Genomic DNA, 21,665 nt, shown 5'->3' on the forward strand with positions numbered 1-21,665 from the left:
ACATACATAACATCTTCGGTGACCTCAGAGCCACCTCTCCCATGACCCCTGCCTATAGTTATCACAACCACAGGGTCTTCTACCCCACTTGTGGAGCTTCCTTCTACCTTGTTCCCCCAGGAGAAGGTCTGATCTTGATTTTGTGGCAGGTCAGCAAACCATCTGAAAGCAGCTGTACTGCGCCAGACCAAAGATCTGTTCAGCCAAATGTCATATCCCAGTGGCCACCAAAAACAGACAGGAGAGCAAGAGCTGTTTACCCCTTCCACACTCCAGTAGTATGGAGCTTATGAACTTTTGCTTTTGTAGTTTCCATGAATTTAGTATCCTTCAATGGATTCCCTTTGATGGAAATGCCCATTCTCCTCTTAAATTCATGTCAGCTTTTAGTACCTGTAATGCCCAAGTTCAACTACATGTTGAGCCATCTGCTACTACCCCTACTCCCACTCCTCGTGTTAGCAGTCAGCTCACAGCCCACATGTGGAGCTGGATTATACCCTCTGCCAAGCTCATTACTTTTCAGTTATCTTTTTTTTTTTTTTAAACCTGTTTTTACATCTGGTATTGCAAGCTCTTCCTGCAGCTCTTCACAGACAGCCCTGGTACCCTGAACAATTTTGTATGATCAGCAAAGTTCATCACTGCACCGATCAACAGGCTAACCCTTATGCCACAAAAGACAGCTTTTTTTTGGATAAACACTGTCAACCTGCAAAAGTGGGGATTCCTTATTGCCACCACAAGGTCAGAAAGCCACAGGATTTCCCTGTGGCTTCAGTGTAAAAAAAGTTTTAAAGCTCAAGGAGCATCAGGCTTCACACCTCCTTCAAGTGTGTCGAGAAAGTCAGGCGTCACTTTGTAGCTAAGCTTGACACCCAGTTCCTGAACATTTCTTAAACAACTAAATTTAATCAGTATTATATTGCCATCAGGGTTGCTTTGTCTAATATCACTTTAATGGCTATCTCACTCCTGTCTCATCCTTGAAATGAGACAATGAAACACACAAAGTCAGTATTCTGAGAAGAAACAGCTTGACTTTACCTGAAGGACTACTGATGTTAATGCCTTTACCAGCTGTGTTCCTGGAAAGCAGCAGCAGAACAAACTTTTGTAGTCAACAGTTTTTAAATTAAGAAATCAATCGCACGAGGAAGCATACAGAACACAGTTTGTGACAGATGCTGTGTTACAGTGCTTTGTGGTACAAATATCATTTACAGCATTGAGTTATGTGAACATACCTGCCTGTGGGCTGGGGCTTGCAAAATCATTTTGCAAATTCTGCCTCTTTATAGACCACACACTTGTACACCAAATCTGGTATGTACACCACCACAAAGTCACGATTCAGTCACATGTGCCAGTTGAATTTGTTGATGCATTCAGGATTTACTTCAGTCAGAGCCCACACTGATATATTAAAGCCAATCTCTAAATTCCCCTATTGTAGAATAACTCCGTTTCCTCTGTAGATGACAGAAGTTCTGGTTCAAGGTCTGCTCGCTTTATCTGCAATGTATAGTAAAAGGGAATCAACACCACCATATCCTTGTAAGTATACATTAAGTCATCTTTACTGCACTGAACTTTGCACAAACTGAAATACTTTATTCAGAAGCAAGACTCTGTGGGATTTGGGGTTCTTTGTTTATTTGGGTATTTGAGGGATTTTTTTTTTTTTGCTTCTCTGACATTCTCTACATGCACACACATAAGGGAAGAAATATGTTTTATTTAAAATTAGAGGTACTCCCGAGATCTAAACAGAGCATTAATGATGTTACCTTCATTCACTATAGCATCATTTTGGTTGGAGAAGACCTTTAAGATCATTAAGTCCAACCATAAATATATTTGGGTGACTGCTGTGGGCTGAGCAATTGGGAAGCTCAAAGGGAACCAACCAGCCCAACTCTCAGTACATAATTTCTCACAAGTCCCCTCATTTATGTTCAGTTTACCCTTGCTGCCATAAGAGAATAAGAAATCTAAAAAAATTACAATGCCAGAAAGTTTAGGCAAATCATCACTCAAAATTGCAAGAGCCCAGTCTGTGATTTTCCGAGAATATTCACAGATTGCTGATAAGGGTGAAGAAATAAATTCAGAAAGGAACCCCAGGCTCCTCTCTCCAAAGCCCAAGGTACAAGGGCTGCAGCCCCCATTTCAGGCCTGCCAGGAAGGCGTACTCTGCCAGGGAACAGATCATACTTCACAGGTCAGTAAGACAGGGTGAAGAGATGTTGCCTGTGAGTTGGTTTACCCCTCCCATGAGCTCATGCTGACTTTGCATGAAAAAAAATTCTCATCTATACCCTTTCTATCTTTGGCAGGACTGAAAACAGTGCTGGGGGAGCCTTGGTTTTAATCTTTTAAGATAGTTCTCCTGACCTTGCTTGCTTCAGACTGTTGTAAAAATCTGCTAAATCTGCCTTAGAAAGTGTAAATATAAATAACACACAAGGCAGTTTAGCCCTAGCACGTCCTGTAAGCCTTTACCTAGTACATGGGCCTTCACAAGCAGCCTCTCCACTGCCTCATTTTAGATGCACAACCACATTAATCCTATTGATTTTTTTTCGATGTGGCCTTAAGACTGTTGGCCATAGTTAACAGAGTGACTATTTAATATAGCAATAATCCTAAATCAGTTCCTATGAAAGGACTTACCTCCCCACACTGCGGGAACATACTAAGTGAAACTGGCAGCATCCCTACTAAAACTGACGTAATCGCAAGCATTCTCATTGAAGCCAAAGAATGTGGAGTTCTCCAAAATTTTGCTCTGTCCAAGACATTGAAAAAGTAAGTACGTCAGTTTGGGCTCGAAAAACAATCTGACAGTGAGGCAAAGAGCATTAGCTACTATTTTAGTGGTTGAAATTGCACTGAAATTAGTAATAACCTAGGCTTATGAATCTTAAAGATGTTTCCTTACTTTATTTCCTACGTTCGTACTCCTAACTTCCTGTTCTTTCCCTTTGTTTTGTATTTAGCTGCAGCATTTTCCAGGCCCAGATTATCAATACAGGATTAAGAAAATAAGCAGCAAGATCAAAATGACAAGAGAAGGGGCATAGTGCTTTAAAGTGTTTGGTCCTTTGACTAAGATTTTTCTTGCATTACCCTCCTTCCTTTCAGATTTACTTCCTCCTGGCAGTCCTACTTTGCCTTGTGGAAAACTTAGAACTCGATATATTTTTAAAATTTTATCTTACATCTGCATTAATGTGTTCTGGTAACAGAAGTCCCTTAAGCTAACAGAGCAGGATAGGGAATTGATTTAGGCAATACCAAATTGTCTGTATTGTTTACGTGACATAGATGATCCCTACCAAAGGCTCAGGGCAGGCTAAGAGTTCTCTGATAAAGCATACAATGAATTCTTCTTATGATACAGCGTTTCTAAATGTTGAAAAAGCAATAAAATGTTTTAAAATACATGGAAAGCTATTTGGAATTTGGGATCCAGGTTTAGCTGCAAATTCAAGTACCATATTGTCTCTTCAGCAGTAACAAATCTAAGCTAAGTGCTGTGAACAACCTTGACACCAGACACGGGGACTCAAATCAAGTTAGGGAGCCCAGGTGCTGGAAAACAGCCTGTCAGGAGAGCAAAAACATGTTTCCTGCATGGGAGAAGAGAGGAAATCCTCAGATTTTTACACAATGTCCTGCAAATCCTCAAAGCATGGATGTGGACATAAACCAGATTCATTTACTTATCTAATTGAATCACAGTAGCTGAACAGAAATTTCCCAGATAATCACTTCTATCAAGGCAAGTAATACCACAAACCCAAGAAGAAAATTGACAAGTGGTAACAGCCAGATGAAAAACCAGAATACATACTGACGAGGCACCCCCAGCCCTTTTGCAGTACCTCCTACCTCTCCACAAAGTGCATAAGCACAGTTGGCACGAAGAATGTTGTCCCAAACAAGACTGCTCTCGACAATGCTGTTTCTTTAACGGCCTCCAGGGAGAGAGAAAAATAAATGTTAAAGCAGTGCTCTGTGCAGCTTCAAATACTGCATGCTGCTGTGAGCAATTTTTTGTCTAATACTCAAAAGTATTAGACTTTTCAAGCAATAGTAAATGAGGGATAAAAACAACTGAGGAATTCTTTCTTAAATGGGAACTAAACTCCTATGAGTGACAAATATTCCACTTGTGAGTAAGAAATTCCTCAAAAGGGCCATGATACTACTGATGCCATATTGAGTTTTCCTACCATGGTAATCATTTTGCTGAGACTTGTTTTTTTTAAGTTGTGCTGAACTTTTTTCAAATGATTATAACTTCTGGGCATCCTAGGTACCCTGTGTCAAATTTGAAGTTCTCTCTCCAGCAGTCCACAAATCTTTATGCTCATCTAGCTGTTTCTTGCCCTCTGGACAGCAGCATAGAAAGGGAGGGTCACATAAAATATGACTCCTTGCTCTAGTTCCTGTGCCAGGCTCTACAGTGGATGTTGATGAGCAAGGCAAGGAGCAAACACAGAGTCAGTTTGGTCAGCGACTGGAGCCCAAGGATAAAATGCATTCGCACACTGTGGATCAGGGCATCGCCCTGTGGGAGGCACAGGCTTTAAATAATATTCCCACTGTAGAAGGTGCATGTGATAGGTACAACACAGGGCTATTTTCTCTGAGGTGCCCCATCAGAAGAAGGTCCAAGGGTCTTGTCTCCTTCTGAGGTGACCAGGGAAAGCAGAAATGCCTATGCTGGTGTCTCTGCGGCTCAACTCAGTATATTGGTTTGGGGAGGCCGCCAACCCTTGAAGACACAAGGGTTGTGGAACCTGGTTCCAGAGACCTAGTCCAAGCCTACCCAAAGATTCAGCACCTGATCTGGGATTCCTCATTTCAATATATCCAACTCTACTCTCAGCATCGCTTTCTACACTTAGCAGGGAATGAAAGGCAAGTCGAGAGAGGCCTCCACCCGCTCACCTACCTTCTCACCAGCCTTCTGTGACACTCCTACAACCATGCCATTCCTGTCCATCACTTCAATTCCATTCTCAAATTCTGGGCTTCTCACCACCACCACAGTAAATGCACTCATCAAGCCTGCAGAGTTAAAGAGGATTTTGCTTTAAAAGGACTATCTCAATAGTAACATTCATAATTACGTGCATTTTACATTTCCAGTTCAACAATTCACAACTGAATAACCTGGCAGCTTAAGAGACTGCCCCATAAAAATCTACTTGGGATCTTAATCTTTGTTTCAGAAGCTTGAGCAAGATTTTAAGGCCCCAGACCTAAAAGTTGCTTTATCATTATGGACTCAGAGCTTTCAATCACTGCCATCCAGCTCAAACTACAAGTACTTTGTTCTGAAGAGAAAGGGGAGGGATTTGTGGTGTTGGTAGGTTTTGTAGTGGTCAGTGCAAAATCCAGCACAGAAGAAAAGACCCTGAAGGGAACAGACTTTAAGTAAAGGCTGCACCCCTGATTTGAAAGGGAGGGTGCCAGGGGAGCACTGGCTCTAATATGTTCCATTATGGCACTTCTCTGCCCAGCTGCATGTCTGTCACAAGTGGCAGCACTTCAGTTGGGTCCTAGATGAGAATGTCTCAGTCTCCTCCAGACCCAGCTTCACAAGGTACAGGAGAACACCCATCCCACGGTCAGTCACTGAGAACAGAAGCCTAAACCACAGGCACTTATAAAGGCCATATCAAGTGGGAGTTAGTAATCTAGCTGGTCTTCTCCTTTCTCTTTTCTAGACCAAGGTCTAGGCGTAACAGGGAATAGTCTGGCAAACTGACCTTGCTTGAAATAGCAGATTTCTCTTTGTATTAGTTTTTGGCAGGGCTGTTTAATAAAGATATCAGTGTAATAAATGACATTTTTCAAATGCTGGACTAATATTAGTCAATTACTCTCAGGTTTCTCTCTACATTTAAGAAAATGGAAGCACATTTTAACACCTGCTCCAAGGAAAACAAGCCAGAAAGCTCTAATGGAGATCATCAGAAAGATCTGGGTAGCCTTCCCACATAACTTGGAACAGAGGAGATGACGTGGTTTAATTTTACCAGTTTCCCCCTAGGAAAGGTAAAAAATTTCTTTAATGGCATTAGAAAAACAGTTAATGACACCAAATAGTTAAATTTGTCCTGGTACAACTTCCCCATGTCAGTAGAGCTGTTTCAGTAGCCTTGCAAGGTTAATAATACTCTGTTGTAACAACTCACTGTCAGCAGTTTCTACACTGGCAGCAGCCCCAGCCTGAATAAGGAACTACGCCAGTGCACACCTAGAGCTATGTCGCACTCTGGTGTCATGTATGTGCCACACGAGGTCACGTCAGTTCCAGTGCTACTGCTCTCCTGGCACTCCTGAGGGTTTCAGGTATAACGTGCAAGCCAAAGAAAAATGCCGACTGCATCCCTGGGTATCTTTGCAAAAATAGTCCCCCATCATGCATACAAAGGTCAGGAGAGTGCTCTGCAGCTCTAAAACTAAAAACCAGCAAGAATCAGAGGTCAGCTACACTGACCAGTGAGTGTTAACTCTCACACGGAAAGGACAGTACTCAAAGGCAGCCAGCGAAGGCAGCTCGAAACAGTCAGACCACATCTGTGCAAGGGCAAGGAAATTCTGTAGTCGGAGGGGGGCAGCAAAAAACCCTCAGACCAGCTGCATGGTGCACAGTTTCTTTATACTCACCAAGAAGAGGAGCAGGTAGAAGTTTTTGGACGACTAGTTGCGTTAACGAACTCTTCAACATGTAACGATTCATGAAGACAACAGGAAGAGCCTAAGGCATTGGGAGGAAACAGGCATCTTCTATTAAAAAAATGTGCAGCATTTCAGTATGTGTAACTGGTTAGGAGAATAAATCTGTGACTTGATACATAGTTACCATCTATAAAAATAAATGCCTTGGTTTAACATTCCAACAAAATACATATGTTCTCTAGTTACTGAAGGTATTCGTAATCACTCTCTTAGGTAAGAATACAAAATATTATGATAAAAAAAGCATTAAACATTATTATGTATAGGACAATAGCAGTACGAATACAAAGACAGAAAAAGGGAAACAATTACCTCTGACTAATATTCCTTGGACATCTGTCCAATTGCCTTGTGTCACATACTCTCCCCCAAACAGGAAACCTGGTTTACTTGTGTATTTGTTCCTGATTCTCTGCAGTTTCAGCCCAATTCTATATTCCCATAATACACTTGCAGGAATTTTGTTTAGGAATAAATAGCCAGGACACCAGTTAGTGCTCAGAGCCTCCCCTGGCAGACAAAGGAGAAGAACTCCCACATGCACCCGCAGGCATAGCTGCCTCCTCAGACCTCTGTAAAGTCCTAAGTGCTGCTGGCCCAACTGTTTTGCCTAGTGGACAGAGGTGAAAGTCCATCTAACAAAAGCAAGAACAGACTTAATTTGATGCCAGAAGGCTTATAAAAAAAAATCACTGTTCAGTGTGGAGAGTGAGGAAATGCATTAGAGGGGCATCTATACTTGCAATGAGTGTCATGAGGATACCAGAGCTCATTCTGATGTAGCAAACTCCAGAAACTATAAATTCCTATTTCAGCACAGAGCTAGCTAGGAGCCCTCGGCTACGTCCCCCTCCTGGAAGGCTAATTACCTACATTCAGTGCAGCACTTTCATGGCTATGCTGCTGCTGGGATCTGAGCTAACTCTCTCCGGTGCAGATGCCTGCAGATTTCATCACTTGTTTAGACCGAGACAAATCTCTTCCACAGCACCACATCAAAAAATCAACTACAGCAACCCACTGGGTTACTCTGCATTTGTAAACCCTGGCTACTTCCTCTCACTACCCATTTTCTAAGCTTGCAGAATAATAAAAGGACAGAAGAAGAAGCATCAGAGGAAGCCAAGCAAGGTATTGGCTGACAGATGATCAAGAAAGTTCTTATTCTGAACAGTTTTGGGACAAAACATCAGAGTAGAGCATCAGAGCACAATCCTGAAGGATATCTGGCAGTGTGAGTATCTCAGTGCCTACTCCTTCTCAGGAGAGCTTATTAGGAAAGCAATCATTGAGCAAATACATACACCAATACATGCTGCATAGGAAATGGCTCCCAAGCCATAGAAGATCTGCTTTTGTTGAACCGAGTACTCCTAAGAAGGACAGAAGAAACACAGTACGTAGGTACATAAATACATTTGTGAAACACTTGTAAATCATGTTCAAAATGCTCTTGTACAATTAAGATGATTTCAAAAATAAAAATTGACACATACTTCAGCCTTTGTGGTACCATTTCCATTTAACAGGGCAAATCCTGTGGTATACATGTGAAACACAAACTGCAGAAACAAGAGATTATAAACAAAAATGAATTTGGGATTGAGACTAGAAGACTTGTAAATGTAGAAAGAGGGAATTACCTGACAAAAAAAATTTTTCTTTGCCTGGCGCTGAAGAGATGAAACAATAACCTAAGAGGAAAACCCCACAAGAAAATTAGGTTTGACGAGTCTAGAAGTGTTTGGTAAGCAATGGTGCACTAGAGCACGAAGAGAACTGCTGTGTTACTATTTGCAGTGGTGTCAAAGGCTCCAGTCAGCACCCAAAGCCATTTGCCTTGATTCTAGGCTAACACACCTTCTTGCCACAGATGTCACATACTCACTTTCTCTATCCAGTATAAAACATAGACACAGTGACCAAAACACGGTGTGCAAGAATATTTGGGCAAGATCCTTTCTTATCCAAAATAAAAAATGCCTGTGTACCTGTAAAGACTAAATAGATGCAAATAAAATCACTAAGATACTAAAAACTTAATTAAAATAGTGAATGAGAAAAGATCAGATTGTTTTGGCTAGTGGGGATATAAATACTAGATCTACCTGATCTAAGATCAAAGATTCTAGGATTTACTTCCCAATTCTGACAGTGAATAACAACGTAATAATAATAATAATAAACCACACCATAATTCATGATAAACCACAGCCTTTCTTGAGGTCTGGCCTACTAGGTGTAGAGTACTCTCAAACTACAGAGTCAATCAAGGGAAGGCAAATATTGAATCAGGGAAGGCATGGAATGCCCAAAGCCTCAGAGGAGGATCAGTAATTCATTTAATACTAGTGGATCAACTACCTTTATTTTTAATGCCAGCGCTGAATCTAACCACACCCATGAAAGAGCACTAAGCTGTAAATATCAAAAAGAAATATTTATGTTAATTCTATTACTGTTCTTAATGAAAGTCTTGATGGCTGTTACACTTTCTAGTAGTGGCCTGTAAGTTCATGCTGTAATCTCTGTATGGAATATGTCAGTACGTATACTCATGCCAAAACCAAAGGCAAACACATCTAAATAAATAAGCATGCGTATAACTGCAGCTACAAATTTTATGAAGCAAAATGGTACAATTTTTGAGCACTATAATAATTTATTTTCATATATTTTGTAATTTCTTAACCACACCACTTCTTACTTGCAAATGCACAATCTACGTAAGAAAAAATTCATATTCTGGGTCTGAAACACAGAACAGAAGGTCTGACTCCTTCCTACTGCAGTTCCAGTATTTTGAAATTGAACGGACCAAAACCAGGCCTTGCTCTCAACACCCAGAAAATTTCACCTCTCATCAGAAAGCTGACCTTCATGCCTGAACAATCTCCCTGAATACTGCTGAAGGCAGGGAGCTAACAGGTTTGAACTCCCAATGAGATTCCTTAAGGGCTCAATTTCTAGATTACTCAGCAGTTCCCATAAAATAGATGTCTTTTAAGAAACTTGTGCTGAAAATACAACTAAGAAGCCTAAAACCTTCTATTCCTTCCTTCCAACCCCTGGCTTTGTTGGAAAAATGTAAGCCCTGTGGTACACTAGCATCTTTCATGATTACTCACCAGTGGAAGACATATGGGCAAGAAGGCTAAAAAGAAAGAAAACTTAATTTCAGTAAAAATAACTGCTGAGTCTAGATTTTGAGCAGAAAATTACCCTTACGTCCCCCCTCTAGTTTCAGCTCTAAGTAAAACACTGCCCACAAAAATCCACCATCACCACGGACTTCAATTCTAACCTTTGTCTCTCATTCCTCATTCAGGAAGCCAGAATATCTAGTCACAGGTTATACTCAAAAAGAGCCCTTATGAACTCCACTCAACATGGCTACTCAGGAACTATAAAAGTTTTGAAGAGAAATTTTTCTCCTTACTCAGTTCAAAAAGAGATAGGTGGCAACAAAGGCTGTCACAGCTGTGAGTGGTTATACAAGATAATAAGTAAATAGCCTAAGTATGGTTATATCTGATTAACAGCCTGTGCTGTCTGGGCTCCAACATCACCCCAAGCAGGCTTTATCTGCCACCACAGCAAGTAAATTCATACAGTAGCCACATCCAATCCAGTGAAAACTTAGCTTATAGTACACTGCTTTACATGTGGAGGGATTCTGTAGTGACAAAAAACAGAGACTGGTCAGACTATTTCCATCTAGCTGAGCAAATGAACTGTGGGAAAAATTCCTCAGGAGGACTGCAGGAATAAATAAATCTTCAACAGACATGACAATGCAACTAACAAAAGTAAAAGTCTACTTGCTTTTCTACATAGAGTATCACTGTAGCATCACTGTGGCTATTTACTTAGAGCTATTCCCCTTTGATGCTTCAGTCACATACACAAAACTTCTCTTAAGGGAACTTACCTGGAGGTCTAAACATAACAGGAATTATCTTGCCTGTATCAGGATGTACACTGGACTTAAAAGAAAAAAAAAATGAAAAAAAGTCAAATTGGACCACCTGGGAAGGAAAGAGGGAAGGAAAGAGGGAAGGAGATTTCTACATATTTTGTAAACTTACCAGGCTTAGCAGGAAGGCTTGTTTTGTCTAAACAATTTGAAAATTAGGTTAGTAATCAAGTTTCAGAACAGACAGGGTAAAATCTTCTTTCTAAATTTCTTATATCCTCTTTTTCCAGTAACTTACTTTTATTTTTATATGGAGTGCTATGTATGTATATATAACATTTATCTCCACATACTCCTTGCGGAACATAAGTTACTCACAACCCATATGCTGTATAACAGCACCAAAACACACACTATGGCAGAACAGAAAGTTAATTTTAAAAAGTTAAGCTAGTCGGTATTTTAAAACAGAAAGCAACAATTTAAATATGGCTAAAAGCCTGAACAGTTATTTAAGACTTTAGTTTTTCTGGAGTCACAGAAGTTTTCATTTCTCCTTTCAGACTTTGACACACAAGGTACTAAATGCCACATGGGAGGAGCTGAGCCCACACTGAGCCAAAAGAAAGACTCCTCCTAACAAAGCAAGGGTTCAGCGCTACTTTCCAGTAATTCTGTGAGTAACTTTCCCACCCAAGTACTGCTACTGGTCATTTTATGAGATGTGAAACCAAACCAACCTGCCCTTTGTATGGTGATGCAACATCTAAGATTCAAAATGAGCTCATTAAGCATTTTGCATATTTATCACCTATCTATATCACCCCTGCTGAGGGCAGACAAGTTTAGAGCAATGATTCCTAGAGTGATCTGAGGGCATCTTTTAAACTCAGCTATAGGATACACAACCTAGCATTCTTCAGGATGATAATACTGCAATTTGGCATTGAAGTCAGTAGTAATACAAAGAAATTCCTACTAGATTCATTGATTAGAAAAATCTCTGTAGTAATGAGTTTTTCTTGTGTTATCCCTTGTACCCGAATCTCAGTATTTTGTCTGATAGATCTTATACTAATATCAACTATTTCAGCCATGAAACAGGACACCTCAATCTCCTATAAACTGCACTCCAAAATACCTGATCATTCTTTATGGGTTCACTTAGGGTCTTCCCACTGTTTTGTATGAATAACCTGGTTCTTCTTATTTCATCCTACATTTGAGAAAAAACAAAACAAACAGAAAAAAACCCTCAGATTTCAATATTCTGAAGTGCAATATATCCATTATAAGACACTCTACATACAAACCTAGAATGTCAAGCTAATAATGCACCTGTCCCTCATCAGAGCAGTGAAAGCAAGAATGCACCTAGACACACAATCAATTCACCATCATAGAAACTTTTAGATTATTCAGGCTCCCTTGATCCCTTTCAGTATCAATCCCTCAATCCATTACACAAATGCACTGGAACTTTAAGCATATGAAAAACCTCACTGAAATCAAGTGTTAATCTTGCACTTAGTCATCCACGTGTGCTGGCAAACTCAAAGATTTACTGCCACAGCAACTACCCGATATCCCCACAGGCACCTAGATGACTTTAAAATGAAATTCCAAACCAGACTTTTAAAATTACCAGAAATGAGTCACAACATTACTAGACGTTCCTGCATGTTCACAAATGTGTGATCAAGTTTTACAACTTACACTCTTCCTTTAAACTTGTCTTAAGTTTTTAATGATGGAAACCAGCTACACTTAAAGGGAATAAAACTGTAACTTCATGTAGTTACCCACAGTCTACACAAAAAAAGCTGCCCCTGTTGGGAGAATTTATGAGATGATTTGACTTTTCTTCAACAGACACATCTCTATTTACAACACTACATTCAAGGAGGTGTAAACTAATCCCAGAGTTCCAAATCCTTAAATGTACTATAAAATTTTCTTGTTGGTGTTTATAATGTAATTTTACTAAATTATATTATTTGTACATGTAAAAATATAGGGAGATATGTATTCATACCATATAGACACAAATATAGATAGATGAATAGATAGACACAATACACTAATTCTGAAAGTGACAAGGAAATATCTCATGTACACACATTTTGATAGTATTCTTTTGCTTTAATGGAGCTTTCCCTTAAAAAATAAAAAAAATCTAAAAACAAAAATTCCTTTAACATCCTGACCAATCAGCCAACTCTCATACAATGTGCTGTCACCCCTGATAAAATTATACAGAAGTGGACTGACAGCAAAGCACATCTTCCCCAGGATTTTGCTGTCTGGACAGTTCCTGAAATTTAGAAGCTACGCTTTTATGACCGACAATGTGTTTCATGTCACGCTTTCAATAATTAATGTTAAAGTTGTAATAATCATTCTCTGGTATAAAAAGGGCCTACAAATCAGGCGTGCGCCCTCCTAGGGGAGGATTAATTTCAGTATAGCCACTTGGAGGGGAATCAAAGAGCTTCATGACCTTCAGATTAAGCTGCACTGCAAGGATGGGTATGTGGGTTAGCCAGCAGAGATTTTGGGTGCCTGCGACGCTGTTCAGCAAACCTGTCCTCTCCAAAACTGTGACAGCTCCCCATCACGAGTCTGTGTTTAAGAACAGCCTGCCCAGCTGCTCGCTTCATCGCTCCTGCCTTGGGGGGTTTCCTGAGTCTTAACTGGGCTAATTCAGCTGTTGTTGGCACAGCAGCCACGGCGTGAACAGGGCTGCTGAAATGGCGGTGTCTAGAAATGCCCTTTATGTAATTATATAAAGAAATGCATACATGTATGGCCACGTCCCGCCGCCAAGGGCAGCGGGGGGAGCCTGTGTCCCCCCCCGGGACCCCAGACACCCGTCCCCCCTGTCACCCACCGCTTCGAACGAAAGCGCGGCCCGCGGTACTCACGGAGGATTTCAGGAGCAGCAGAGGATCCAAGACGTCCGCCCAGAGAAGAAACCTCTGGAAAAAAGACTGACGGAGACACGTTTCAGGGAGACGAGGCGTTATTTCCGCAGCAGCCCACCCGAGCCGCGCTGCCCCGTGCCGTCCCCCCCCCGCAGCCCCTGACCTGGCCCTCCGCCCGCCAGAACCGCAGGTTGGCGTCCATGGAGCCGCGGTCCCGGAAAGGCGGCGGCGGGGGACGGTCCGGCTGCTGCACGCTCCGCCCGGGAACGCTGCCGCCGCGCCGGGATCCCGCCCGCCGGGATGGGCCGGGCCTCCCGCCTTCCCGCACTGAGGAGGAGGAGGGAGGGATGCCGCGGCCTGCAGCCCGGGACCCCCCTCAGGGCAGGCCCGGGAGTGGGGCGGGGAGCGGATCGCGGTTAGGAAAGGTCCGATCGCCTTTTCCCCTTCCAGCAGTTTCCCCCTGCGCGACCCGGGAAGGCAGAGCCAAGGCGCAGGACGGCAGAGAAAGCCCCTGCGTCCTCCACTGTGACTTAAAGTGATTAAGGTAAGAGAAAGAGACAGCCAGGTAAAAGATCAGTGTGTTTCACGGGCACAAATGGCTGCCCCCAACGCCGCTGGCATGTTATTTTGTATTACTGAGCTGCGCAGGGGTTTAACTTCACATCTTGTAGGTCCAGATCAGGTTTATTGGAAAAATTGCACGGGTACTAGTGGTTTTATACAAAACTCAACTAAAACGGTGGGAGTGAGATGTCCAAGCACTGAAACCTGGAGCATCACTGAGCACCACAGTCAGGCTTGGTTTTTCATCCTTTCACTTACATTGCAGCGTTGATACCTGTTATAAAGCTAACTTAGGACACAACAGCCACTTTGCCAAGGTGGTTCCCTTGTGCTTCTGTTTATCTTAAGTCCTCTCCCCTGCTCATAAGGGCAGAAGATGAAAAACACAAACCCATTCAGTATCCTATCGATTTATCCAGCCCTTCAGCAGCACACCCGCTACGGCACACACACAAAAGCCATGGCAGCTATTAACTACTTGCTGTGAACCAAGGTACAGAAGACAGTTTCTAAGGCAATGCAACTTATCCAACTTCTTCAAAAAGAGAGAAACAGGAATCTTTGGGGAAAAAGCGAAAGAAAAGCAAAGCAACACACCTGCTGCTAGTCAATGTTAAGATTTATTATCACAGTTAGAGATACGCTACATTGTTTTCAAGCAGTACCACATAACTCAAGCAAATAAGCAATGCTTTAAGTGACAGAAAACTTGTCATTAAGGTCCAGTAAGTACACTACTGGGTTTCAAGTTTTTACCATTTCCCAAGCAGAATAGAAGTTCTTCATGCTTGTTAATGCTCCTGTGTAGCTGCACTGCATCTTTGGCTATATGCAGGATTAAAATGGCACATATTTACATTCAAGTTACAGTACATTTATAGACAAAAACCTGGGATTTTTTTTTTTTTTTACTTGTTACATTCATCTCTTCCTCTGCAAAACTCATTAAAACAACCCATGTATCAAAATTCTATTTTCTGTATTGTCCCCAATGTTTCAAACTCTTCTTACAGAATTTAATGTTTCATGTGAGAAGAAAACAGCGGACACTTTCTGGTCCAAAACAGTTAAGGAAAGAGGAAAAACCCGGTGGGACTACAACTGTATTTTGTGTACTTGTTATATTCAGGAAGACAACTAGTGGTCACAAATTAATGAAACAGGTTGCAAAAGGTGAGGAAAAAAAGCCTTAGTTTTTACCCTTCTTTTTAAAGACGACAAGGGAGTCAGTAAATATTTCAACATTTAATTTCTTTTTAAGCATCAGAAAATGAGAACTTTTTTTTTTTTATGATCACAGCTGCTTTCTTAATGTCTTCATTGTATGGTAACTAAGAGTTTTGTCCTGTATTTTGAGTGTTTATGTATGCACTTTCTCAAAATATTCTTTAGAAGCTTCTGGGCTTGGTTTGATCTGTCAAGAAAAGGAAGTTTTGTTATTATATGCTATAACAAAGATGAAAAAAATCCAGATTTGACACTTCATCCAAGAAAATCCATGCATACTTTATAAAAACAATAGGGTATTTCTGTTTCTGCACTTGGTTCAAAGATGAAAGCCGAAATAATGTACAAGCTCCTACTTGCAAATTTTAAGCATATAACACATTTTTTCTGCTAAATATCAAGCAGAGCATTAAGTAAAAAATCTGAAGACAACTGTTGGAGAATGCAAGTTAAATTTTGAGTTTTAAAGCCAATTTGTGTCTTCTAAAAGAAAACCAGCAGCTTTCTTTACAGAAATCACACATTTAGTATCATACAAATAGACTGAATTGGTCTGACTGGTAAAAGCCTCAGATTTAGACAACAGGCACAGATTCAGTCAAGCCCCTCACGTTAAAGTGGTTCTCAGCCCTTCAGACGTGCAGACGTATGCCAGTGTCTATATTTAGAAAAGTGGTATTTAGCAGATGCTTACTGTAGGGGAGTCTGGAGTCCAGTTTGCCGGGCAAACCTCTCCGTGCGTTTCCACGTACTGGAATGCTTTCACCAAGCGGAGGGTCTCTTCCACGCTACGACCGACGGGGAGATCATTGATACTCAGATGCTTGATGATCCCATTTGGATCAATGATGAAGAGACCTCTATAATTGAGCAAGAATTTAGGGAATGGAAATCACGTTCCAAGACCAAACACAAGAAACTGGATGAACTATTTCAGCAACGTAGTTATTCTTAGATGCAGGCAGTCAGGAGTAGCAATACAGCGTTTGATACATTGCTTGTTAGTGATCAAAAGCCAAGAACCACTCCACTGGTATGGTACTGTGAAATTACAAAGTATATATAAAGACTATTAAATTGAGACAGATGTGTAACAAAGGTAGAACTTCTAATTCCACCTATATGTCAAAGTTGATAGCTGGCATCCTTCCCATGACTTTTTGATAGGAAAATCTGAAAGTATGAAGAGCTGCTTATACATTAAACTACTATATTAAATCCTGTTGCATATAAACATCTGTGAAAAACCAAAGTCACAGTCTTAGTAATTAATTTGTCAACAAATGACAGAAGTTCCTGATCCAAAGAGATCAGGAACTGAAGGTCTCCAGAAGACTCCTACCCAATCCAATGTTTCTCAGGGACCACTATTTGCTTTTAATAAGTATTCCCATGGTGGAAAAGGAAATGTTGGGTTTTTTTATTCTAGATAATTACAGGATTGACTATAGTGGCCTCTAGGACAACTGCTTCAGAAACTTCTCACACAGAAGTTAAGGCAGTCTCTTCTCCCTTCAGAAGAAAGAAAACAAAAAAAAAAAAAAGAAAAAAGGACAAGCCTAATTGTGAAAAAATGTAAAAAAATTGTAAAATGCTCTTCTATCCTACTCTTGTTTTCCTTAGTGACATGGAGTTCTCCCACTCACTCGGAGCAGAGTAGCTGGCTTTCTCCTGCACGCTCTCAGAGAGGCCTGGAACCATTCTCAACTTAATGGCCATAACGGCCATGTGCCCTTTTCCTAGGGTGGGATCCAGCAGAAGTTCTGCAGAAAAAATAACATCCTACAGTCCTCATTTGATCCTTGTGCAGTTTCCCCTTCAGGAGGGGACAGTATGGCTCACGGTGGTTTAGACTGGGCTGTGTCATAACAGAGTTACCGGCAATCATGCGTTACCTTAGTGCTATGCCAGGTCCTTCTAGGAGCACACCATAATCACGGGAGATCTGTTTTGTGAGGTCCGACAGAACTGGAATATTCATTTTGCCCAAACCGCCGCTCTAGAGAACAGAGTAAGATTACATTTTGCTACAAAACACTTTTTACGATCATCCTTCTTTGTGTTACTGGATTCAGTGCTCTTAAAGGTATACTAACAACAAAACACATTCATGCCATTTGCTCCATGAAAGGAATCACAGGGAAAGGGGTGTTGTTGTTTACTTGGGTTTCGTTTGGTTTTTTAAAGTAGTCGGGAACATTTGGTTTCTTGGGAACATGAAAACTTCTTTTGCACCAATTCTTTTAGAATCATTTATTCTGGTGGTAGAAGGCTACCTACGACAACAGTCATAAATTTTCAGAAATATTTCCCTTGTATCCTATTCAGGAGCTTTGAAGACAGAAATTTCTTCTGAATATTTAAGTGTTCAAAATTAAACAAGACGAACATGGTGGGGAGGGAAGGGAAACCAAACCTGCGTACTAGAACAGACGAAATGCAAGGCTCCTAACAGCCATACTAGGTATGTCAGAGGTCTGCTGCTCTCTCCATTTACTGCATTTATTATTTTTTTCCTCCCCCAAATAAATTTAAGTACTATTTGGAGAGTCAACCAAGATTTCTTTCAGTTTTGCAACACAGTGGAACTGCAAGAGAGATAAGCTCTCTATCCTTGAAACAAGCCTGGAGTTTGTTAGCTTTTCTATTCCTGGCATCATCAGTGAATCATTGTGTAATCTCAGTTGCTCAGACCCTGATCCTGCAAACGCGTGCCTGCAACACAGTTCTCATACACGGAGCTTTGAGCACAGCTCTCAGACAAACCAAGGCCTTCACTTCTCCAGGTGACAGTTTCCTGCCTGTGCCACCACGGAATTATTTCCACCCTTTCCAGGGCATTTTGCTACACAAGCACTGAGTGGTGCCCGAGTGGCACACGCTGAACAGCTTTCGTGTCAAGCGGTGAAGTCAGTCCACGGTCACATTTTAGAGCTTTGAACAAAGCAGGCAGAAAATTAAATACTCTTGGTAGGCTCAGTCAAGCCATATTAAATCCAGCAAACTCTCCTCTCTCCCCTGTACGTCCCAACAGCAGAGCTACACACCTGAAGGCCCCCCAGTCTGCGAGCACTACTGCAGACCGCTGGCCACGCAACCACGCAGGGAATGACTGATGGATGGCACAGGCGCTTCCGCACCTTCCTGTGACACTTCTCATTCTCTACAACTAGCCAAACTAGTGACAGGCTTTATGTCATCAAAAGCACGTGTTTTTATATACATCTGAAAGAGGCTCCTCACCAGTAAAAGGCCATCTTTATCACTTTCTTTCCCCGAAGAAAGCTGAGGAGCTATGTTTGTATTGCAAAAGTGGAACCATTTCAGCAAGCCAGAGTTAATAATAAACTGGTGGTTCTTCTGCTTCCATTCTGAAGCCACCACTGTTAGGTATCGGTTAACAATAATGACTAAACAGCTGGTGTTCAATTTCTGCGATGGTGCACACAAACCATCAGCTCTAACAAGCAGCTTAGGACAGTGACATGTATACTGAGTATTCATCTTTGGAGGTAACATGATGTAACACACAAGATTATCAAGAGAGCAAAACAAAGATTAAAAAAATCCCAAATTATTAAGGAAAAGAGCAAGAAAAACAAAGATTGAGGTTGAATTATATCATCAAATGTAGAAGTTAAACACATAACACACTAAGCAATTATTCAAATTGGTGTTTGCACAATTGTTTATTCAACCCTTCTCAGAAACTCCTGTGAAAAGAAAACAAATCAACAGAGAAGGACCCAAACAGCTGCCCAATTCATACCTTTCGTGGCGTATTTATCCAGGCCAGATGACAAAAATGAGAATCCACAGAAACTGCCACCACATCACAGTTCACATCATGAAATTCATTTGCTTTGTTGCTGAAAGCCACAATTTCTGTGGGGCAGACAAAGGTGCTGGGTGGGAAGAGAGAACAGGCTGTAATGATTCTCTAATCTTGTCAAGAGAATTTTTTAGAAAAGATGCTCATGTCTGTTTCTATGCACTAATGCAGCAGAGAGTTTTCTTTAGCCTGGTAATTTTAACCGTGTTTCCTGCTCAAGCTTAGCTTCAGTCAGTCTCAGAGCAGCTGCCATAGCCACCTAGCTAGCACACCAGTTTTCAATTCTTACTTCTAAGACAGATTTTTGCAGAGACACCCTTTTGACAGAGCGTTTTTGGAAACTAGAGCAGAAAGGACTGCAGGTTAAATCCTCCCCCACGTGCCCATGTACACCAGGTTGCTCTTGGAGATCTGTCTTCTGGACAGGTTCAACCTCATCTATTCACCTTTTGCTTTGGAGCACTCTAGCTGCAGTTCTGCTGGCCCTGCTGCTTAAATGGGGAGAGTCTCCAACACGACCCCAACCTGCAAGGCAGTGCCCTCACCCTGGGACCTGACTGTATGAGGAACCACACTTGCAAGGCCACATCTTCCTCCTGAAGCAATTCCAGCAGTGAGAAGATGCTCTGCAGCCACCAGGTCCATTGCTTTAAAACACAATGGCCATCTGCCCCCCAAGTCTTATCACTCATGCTCTGGAAACAGCCACATCTGCCTTACAAGATTAGCCCAAATAAGGTAAAACCAGCCACTTCAGACAGCAAGGACCTGCAGCGCTTCTGATGACCTTCAGCCAGGCGGGAGGCCTATCTGCAAGGAGAGAAACCCGCACTCACAAGTCCAGGGGGTAAAAGAAGAGAACCAGGTATTTCCCCTTGAAATCATCCAGGCTCAGCTCCTTGAACTCTCCGTTAACAACGGCCGTTCCTTTAAAAAACGGGGCGTGTTGTGTAACCGCTGGAGCAAACCGCGAGGAGCCTGCGGGGGGAGAAAACTGAGCTGCGGGATGGGCCAGGCCGGGCCGCCTTCTCCTCCTTGTCCTCCTCCCGGGCGCAGCCGCAGGGCGGCCGGGGCCGTCAGGCCGCCGGGGCCTTTCCCGGCGCCTGGCCCGGGACCTCCCCGCACTTACCGAGGCTGAACTGGCGGCGGGCGCAGGGCAGGGGCCGCGCCGTCAGCCTCCTCCCGGCGGCGGCAGCAGCAGCGGGCACCTGCGGGGGGACAGGGAGGGTCAGAGCCGGCCTGGGGTCGCGGCGCGGCCGGGGACGGTTACTCACTCACCGCGGTCCGCAGGAGCCTTCCCAGCGCAGCGGCCATGTTGAACGCGGCGGCGGCGGGCGGAGCTGGGCCCTGAGGGGACGGGGAGGGGCGGCTCCGGGCCCCCGGCACCGCCCGCCCCGCCGGGCCCGCCCGGCCTCCTTCCTCCCGGCCGCGGGTTGTGAGGGGGGACGGGGCGGGGAGAGCGGCTTTCCCTGGGCCGAGCCTGCGGGAGCTGCGGGTGTCCGGTCCCGGTCCAGCCGCCGTGCCGAGGCGGGGGGGCGATGCCGGTGTTTGCTGTGGGTTTCCCGCTGGCGGGGATGACTGTGGGACGTGGTTTTGGTGTTCGCTGATGAGAGACCGAAACGCAGCAAACTGCATGGCTGGTGCTCAGAGACCTTGCAGATGCAAGCTTTTCATAATGCAATTGGCCCTGACTTTATTGAACTCGCCCAGATTATAGTTGTTTAATCATAATTAAAAAATTACAGCGCGATCGCTGTGTGCCTGCTTAGCTCCTGTCGGCTGTGAGCTGATGCAAACCGAAGTCGTTGCCTAATTTCCCACCCAGGCACTTACTGCTGCTAATTGGCAGCGCTGCCTTAAGCTGAATGTGGGTCCGTGGCCTCCGTCTGCTCTGGAGGTTTGTCCCAGGTCTGTTGGCTGCAGGGACCATCACCGGGATCCACACCGGTCCACCCTCGGAAGAGCAGTTAGGCTGGGTATTAGCTCTGAGGGAGGTAGGAGAGTCATAAAACCCTACTGCAGCTTCCCGTCTCCTGCCAGATGAAAGCAGTGCAGGAAAGGCGTACAGCTTGTGGAAGGGACCACACCTGATAACGTGTCTTTCTGTTTCCCCGAAGCTGGGGTCTGCAGAGGGTCTGCTGTTGAAGCTGAAGGGCCCCACAATTCAAGCTAAAGGAGCTACTTTTTCAGTCGAGCAGAATAAGGTTTTCTCAGGCTATTTTTGTTGAATACCTGATGGTGGCAGCAACAAAGATCACCTTTACCAAGAAGTGCCAGCTGCCCGCCCTGTTTTAGGCCACGTGTTTTTGGAGCAGCACAAGTGGCGTGCACAACCCAGAGTACTGAAAATCAAACACTTTCTAAAAGTCCGTTTTTCTTTTCTTAGCTTCTTTTTCTGTTTTCTTCGTCTAAGTAGTCAAATCGAGTTGAACCCAGTTTC

The 21,665-nt window shown here is 42.9% G+C and overlaps 2 protein-coding genes across 2 annotated transcripts; both read right to left on the reverse strand.

Moving 5' to 3' along the window:
• Window positions 1–1,020: 1,020 nt before the first annotated feature.
• On the reverse strand, window positions 1,021–13,833 carry SFXN4 (sideroflexin 4). Its single transcript, XM_074875399.1, has 14 exons — window positions 13,766–13,833; window positions 13,603–13,668; window positions 11,820–11,894; window positions 10,851–10,877; window positions 10,694–10,748; window positions 9,891–9,916; window positions 8,406–8,456; window positions 8,259–8,324; window positions 8,067–8,135; window positions 6,691–6,781; window positions 4,967–5,082; window positions 3,898–3,983; window positions 2,677–2,791; window positions 1,021–1,515 (listed from the first exon to the last, which is right to left on the reverse strand). The coding sequence occupies exons 1-14, from the start codon at window positions 13,802–13,804 to the stop codon at window positions 1,438–1,440; spliced, it is 960 nt and encodes a 319-aa protein (XP_074731500.1). The 5' UTR covers window positions 13,805–13,833; the 3' UTR covers window positions 1,021–1,437.
• Window positions 13,834–14,767: 934 nt separating this feature from the next.
• On the reverse strand, window positions 14,768–20,875 carry PRDX3 (peroxiredoxin 3). The gene is made up of 7 exons (XM_074875400.1): window positions 20,504–20,875; window positions 20,355–20,433; window positions 20,062–20,203; window positions 19,163–19,298; window positions 17,289–17,392; window positions 16,088–16,253; window positions 14,768–15,580 (listed from the first exon to the last, which is right to left on the reverse strand). Exons 1-7 carry the CDS (start codon window positions 20,858–20,860, stop codon window positions 15,527–15,529), a joined length of 1,038 nt encoding a protein of 345 aa, XP_074731501.1. The 5' UTR covers window positions 20,861–20,875; the 3' UTR covers window positions 14,768–15,526.
• Window positions 20,876–21,665: the final 790 nt, after the last annotated feature.

This window comes from Strix uralensis, chromosome 7, assembly GCF_047716275.1.
Source record: "Strix uralensis isolate ZFMK-TIS-50842 chromosome 7, bStrUra1, whole genome shotgun sequence".
NCBI classification, from domain to species: domain Eukaryota; kingdom Metazoa; phylum Chordata; class Aves; order Strigiformes; family Strigidae; genus Strix; species Strix uralensis.

Excerpts from the sequence above, each read along its gene's own strand:
- SFXN4 (XM_074875399.1), bottom strand. The coding sequence starts at position 13,804 with ATGGACGCCAACCTGCGGTTCTGGCGGGCGGAGGGCCAG. Across the intron at positions 9,917-10,693 it reads TGTTATGTTTAGACCTCCAG|CCTTCTTGCCCATATGTCTT; the intron begins GTAAGTTCCCTT and ends CTTTCTTTTTAG. Across the intron at positions 8,325-8,405 it reads AGAAAAATTTTTTTTGTCAG|TTTGTGTTTCACATGTATAC; the intron begins GTAATTCCCTCT and ends TTGTTTCTGCAG.
- PRDX3 (XM_074875400.1), bottom strand. The coding sequence starts at position 20,860 with ATGCAGTTTGCTGCGTTTCGGTCTCTCATCAGCGAACACCAAAACCAC. Across the intron at positions 19,299-20,061 it reads TTCTTTTACCCCCTGGACTT|CACCTTTGTCTGCCCCACAG; the intron begins GTGAGTGCGGGT and ends CTTCCCACCCAG. Across the intron at positions 17,393-19,162 it reads GGATAAATACGCCACGAAAG|AGCGGCGGTTTGGGCAAAAT; the intron begins GTATGAATTGGG and ends TCTGTTCTCTAG.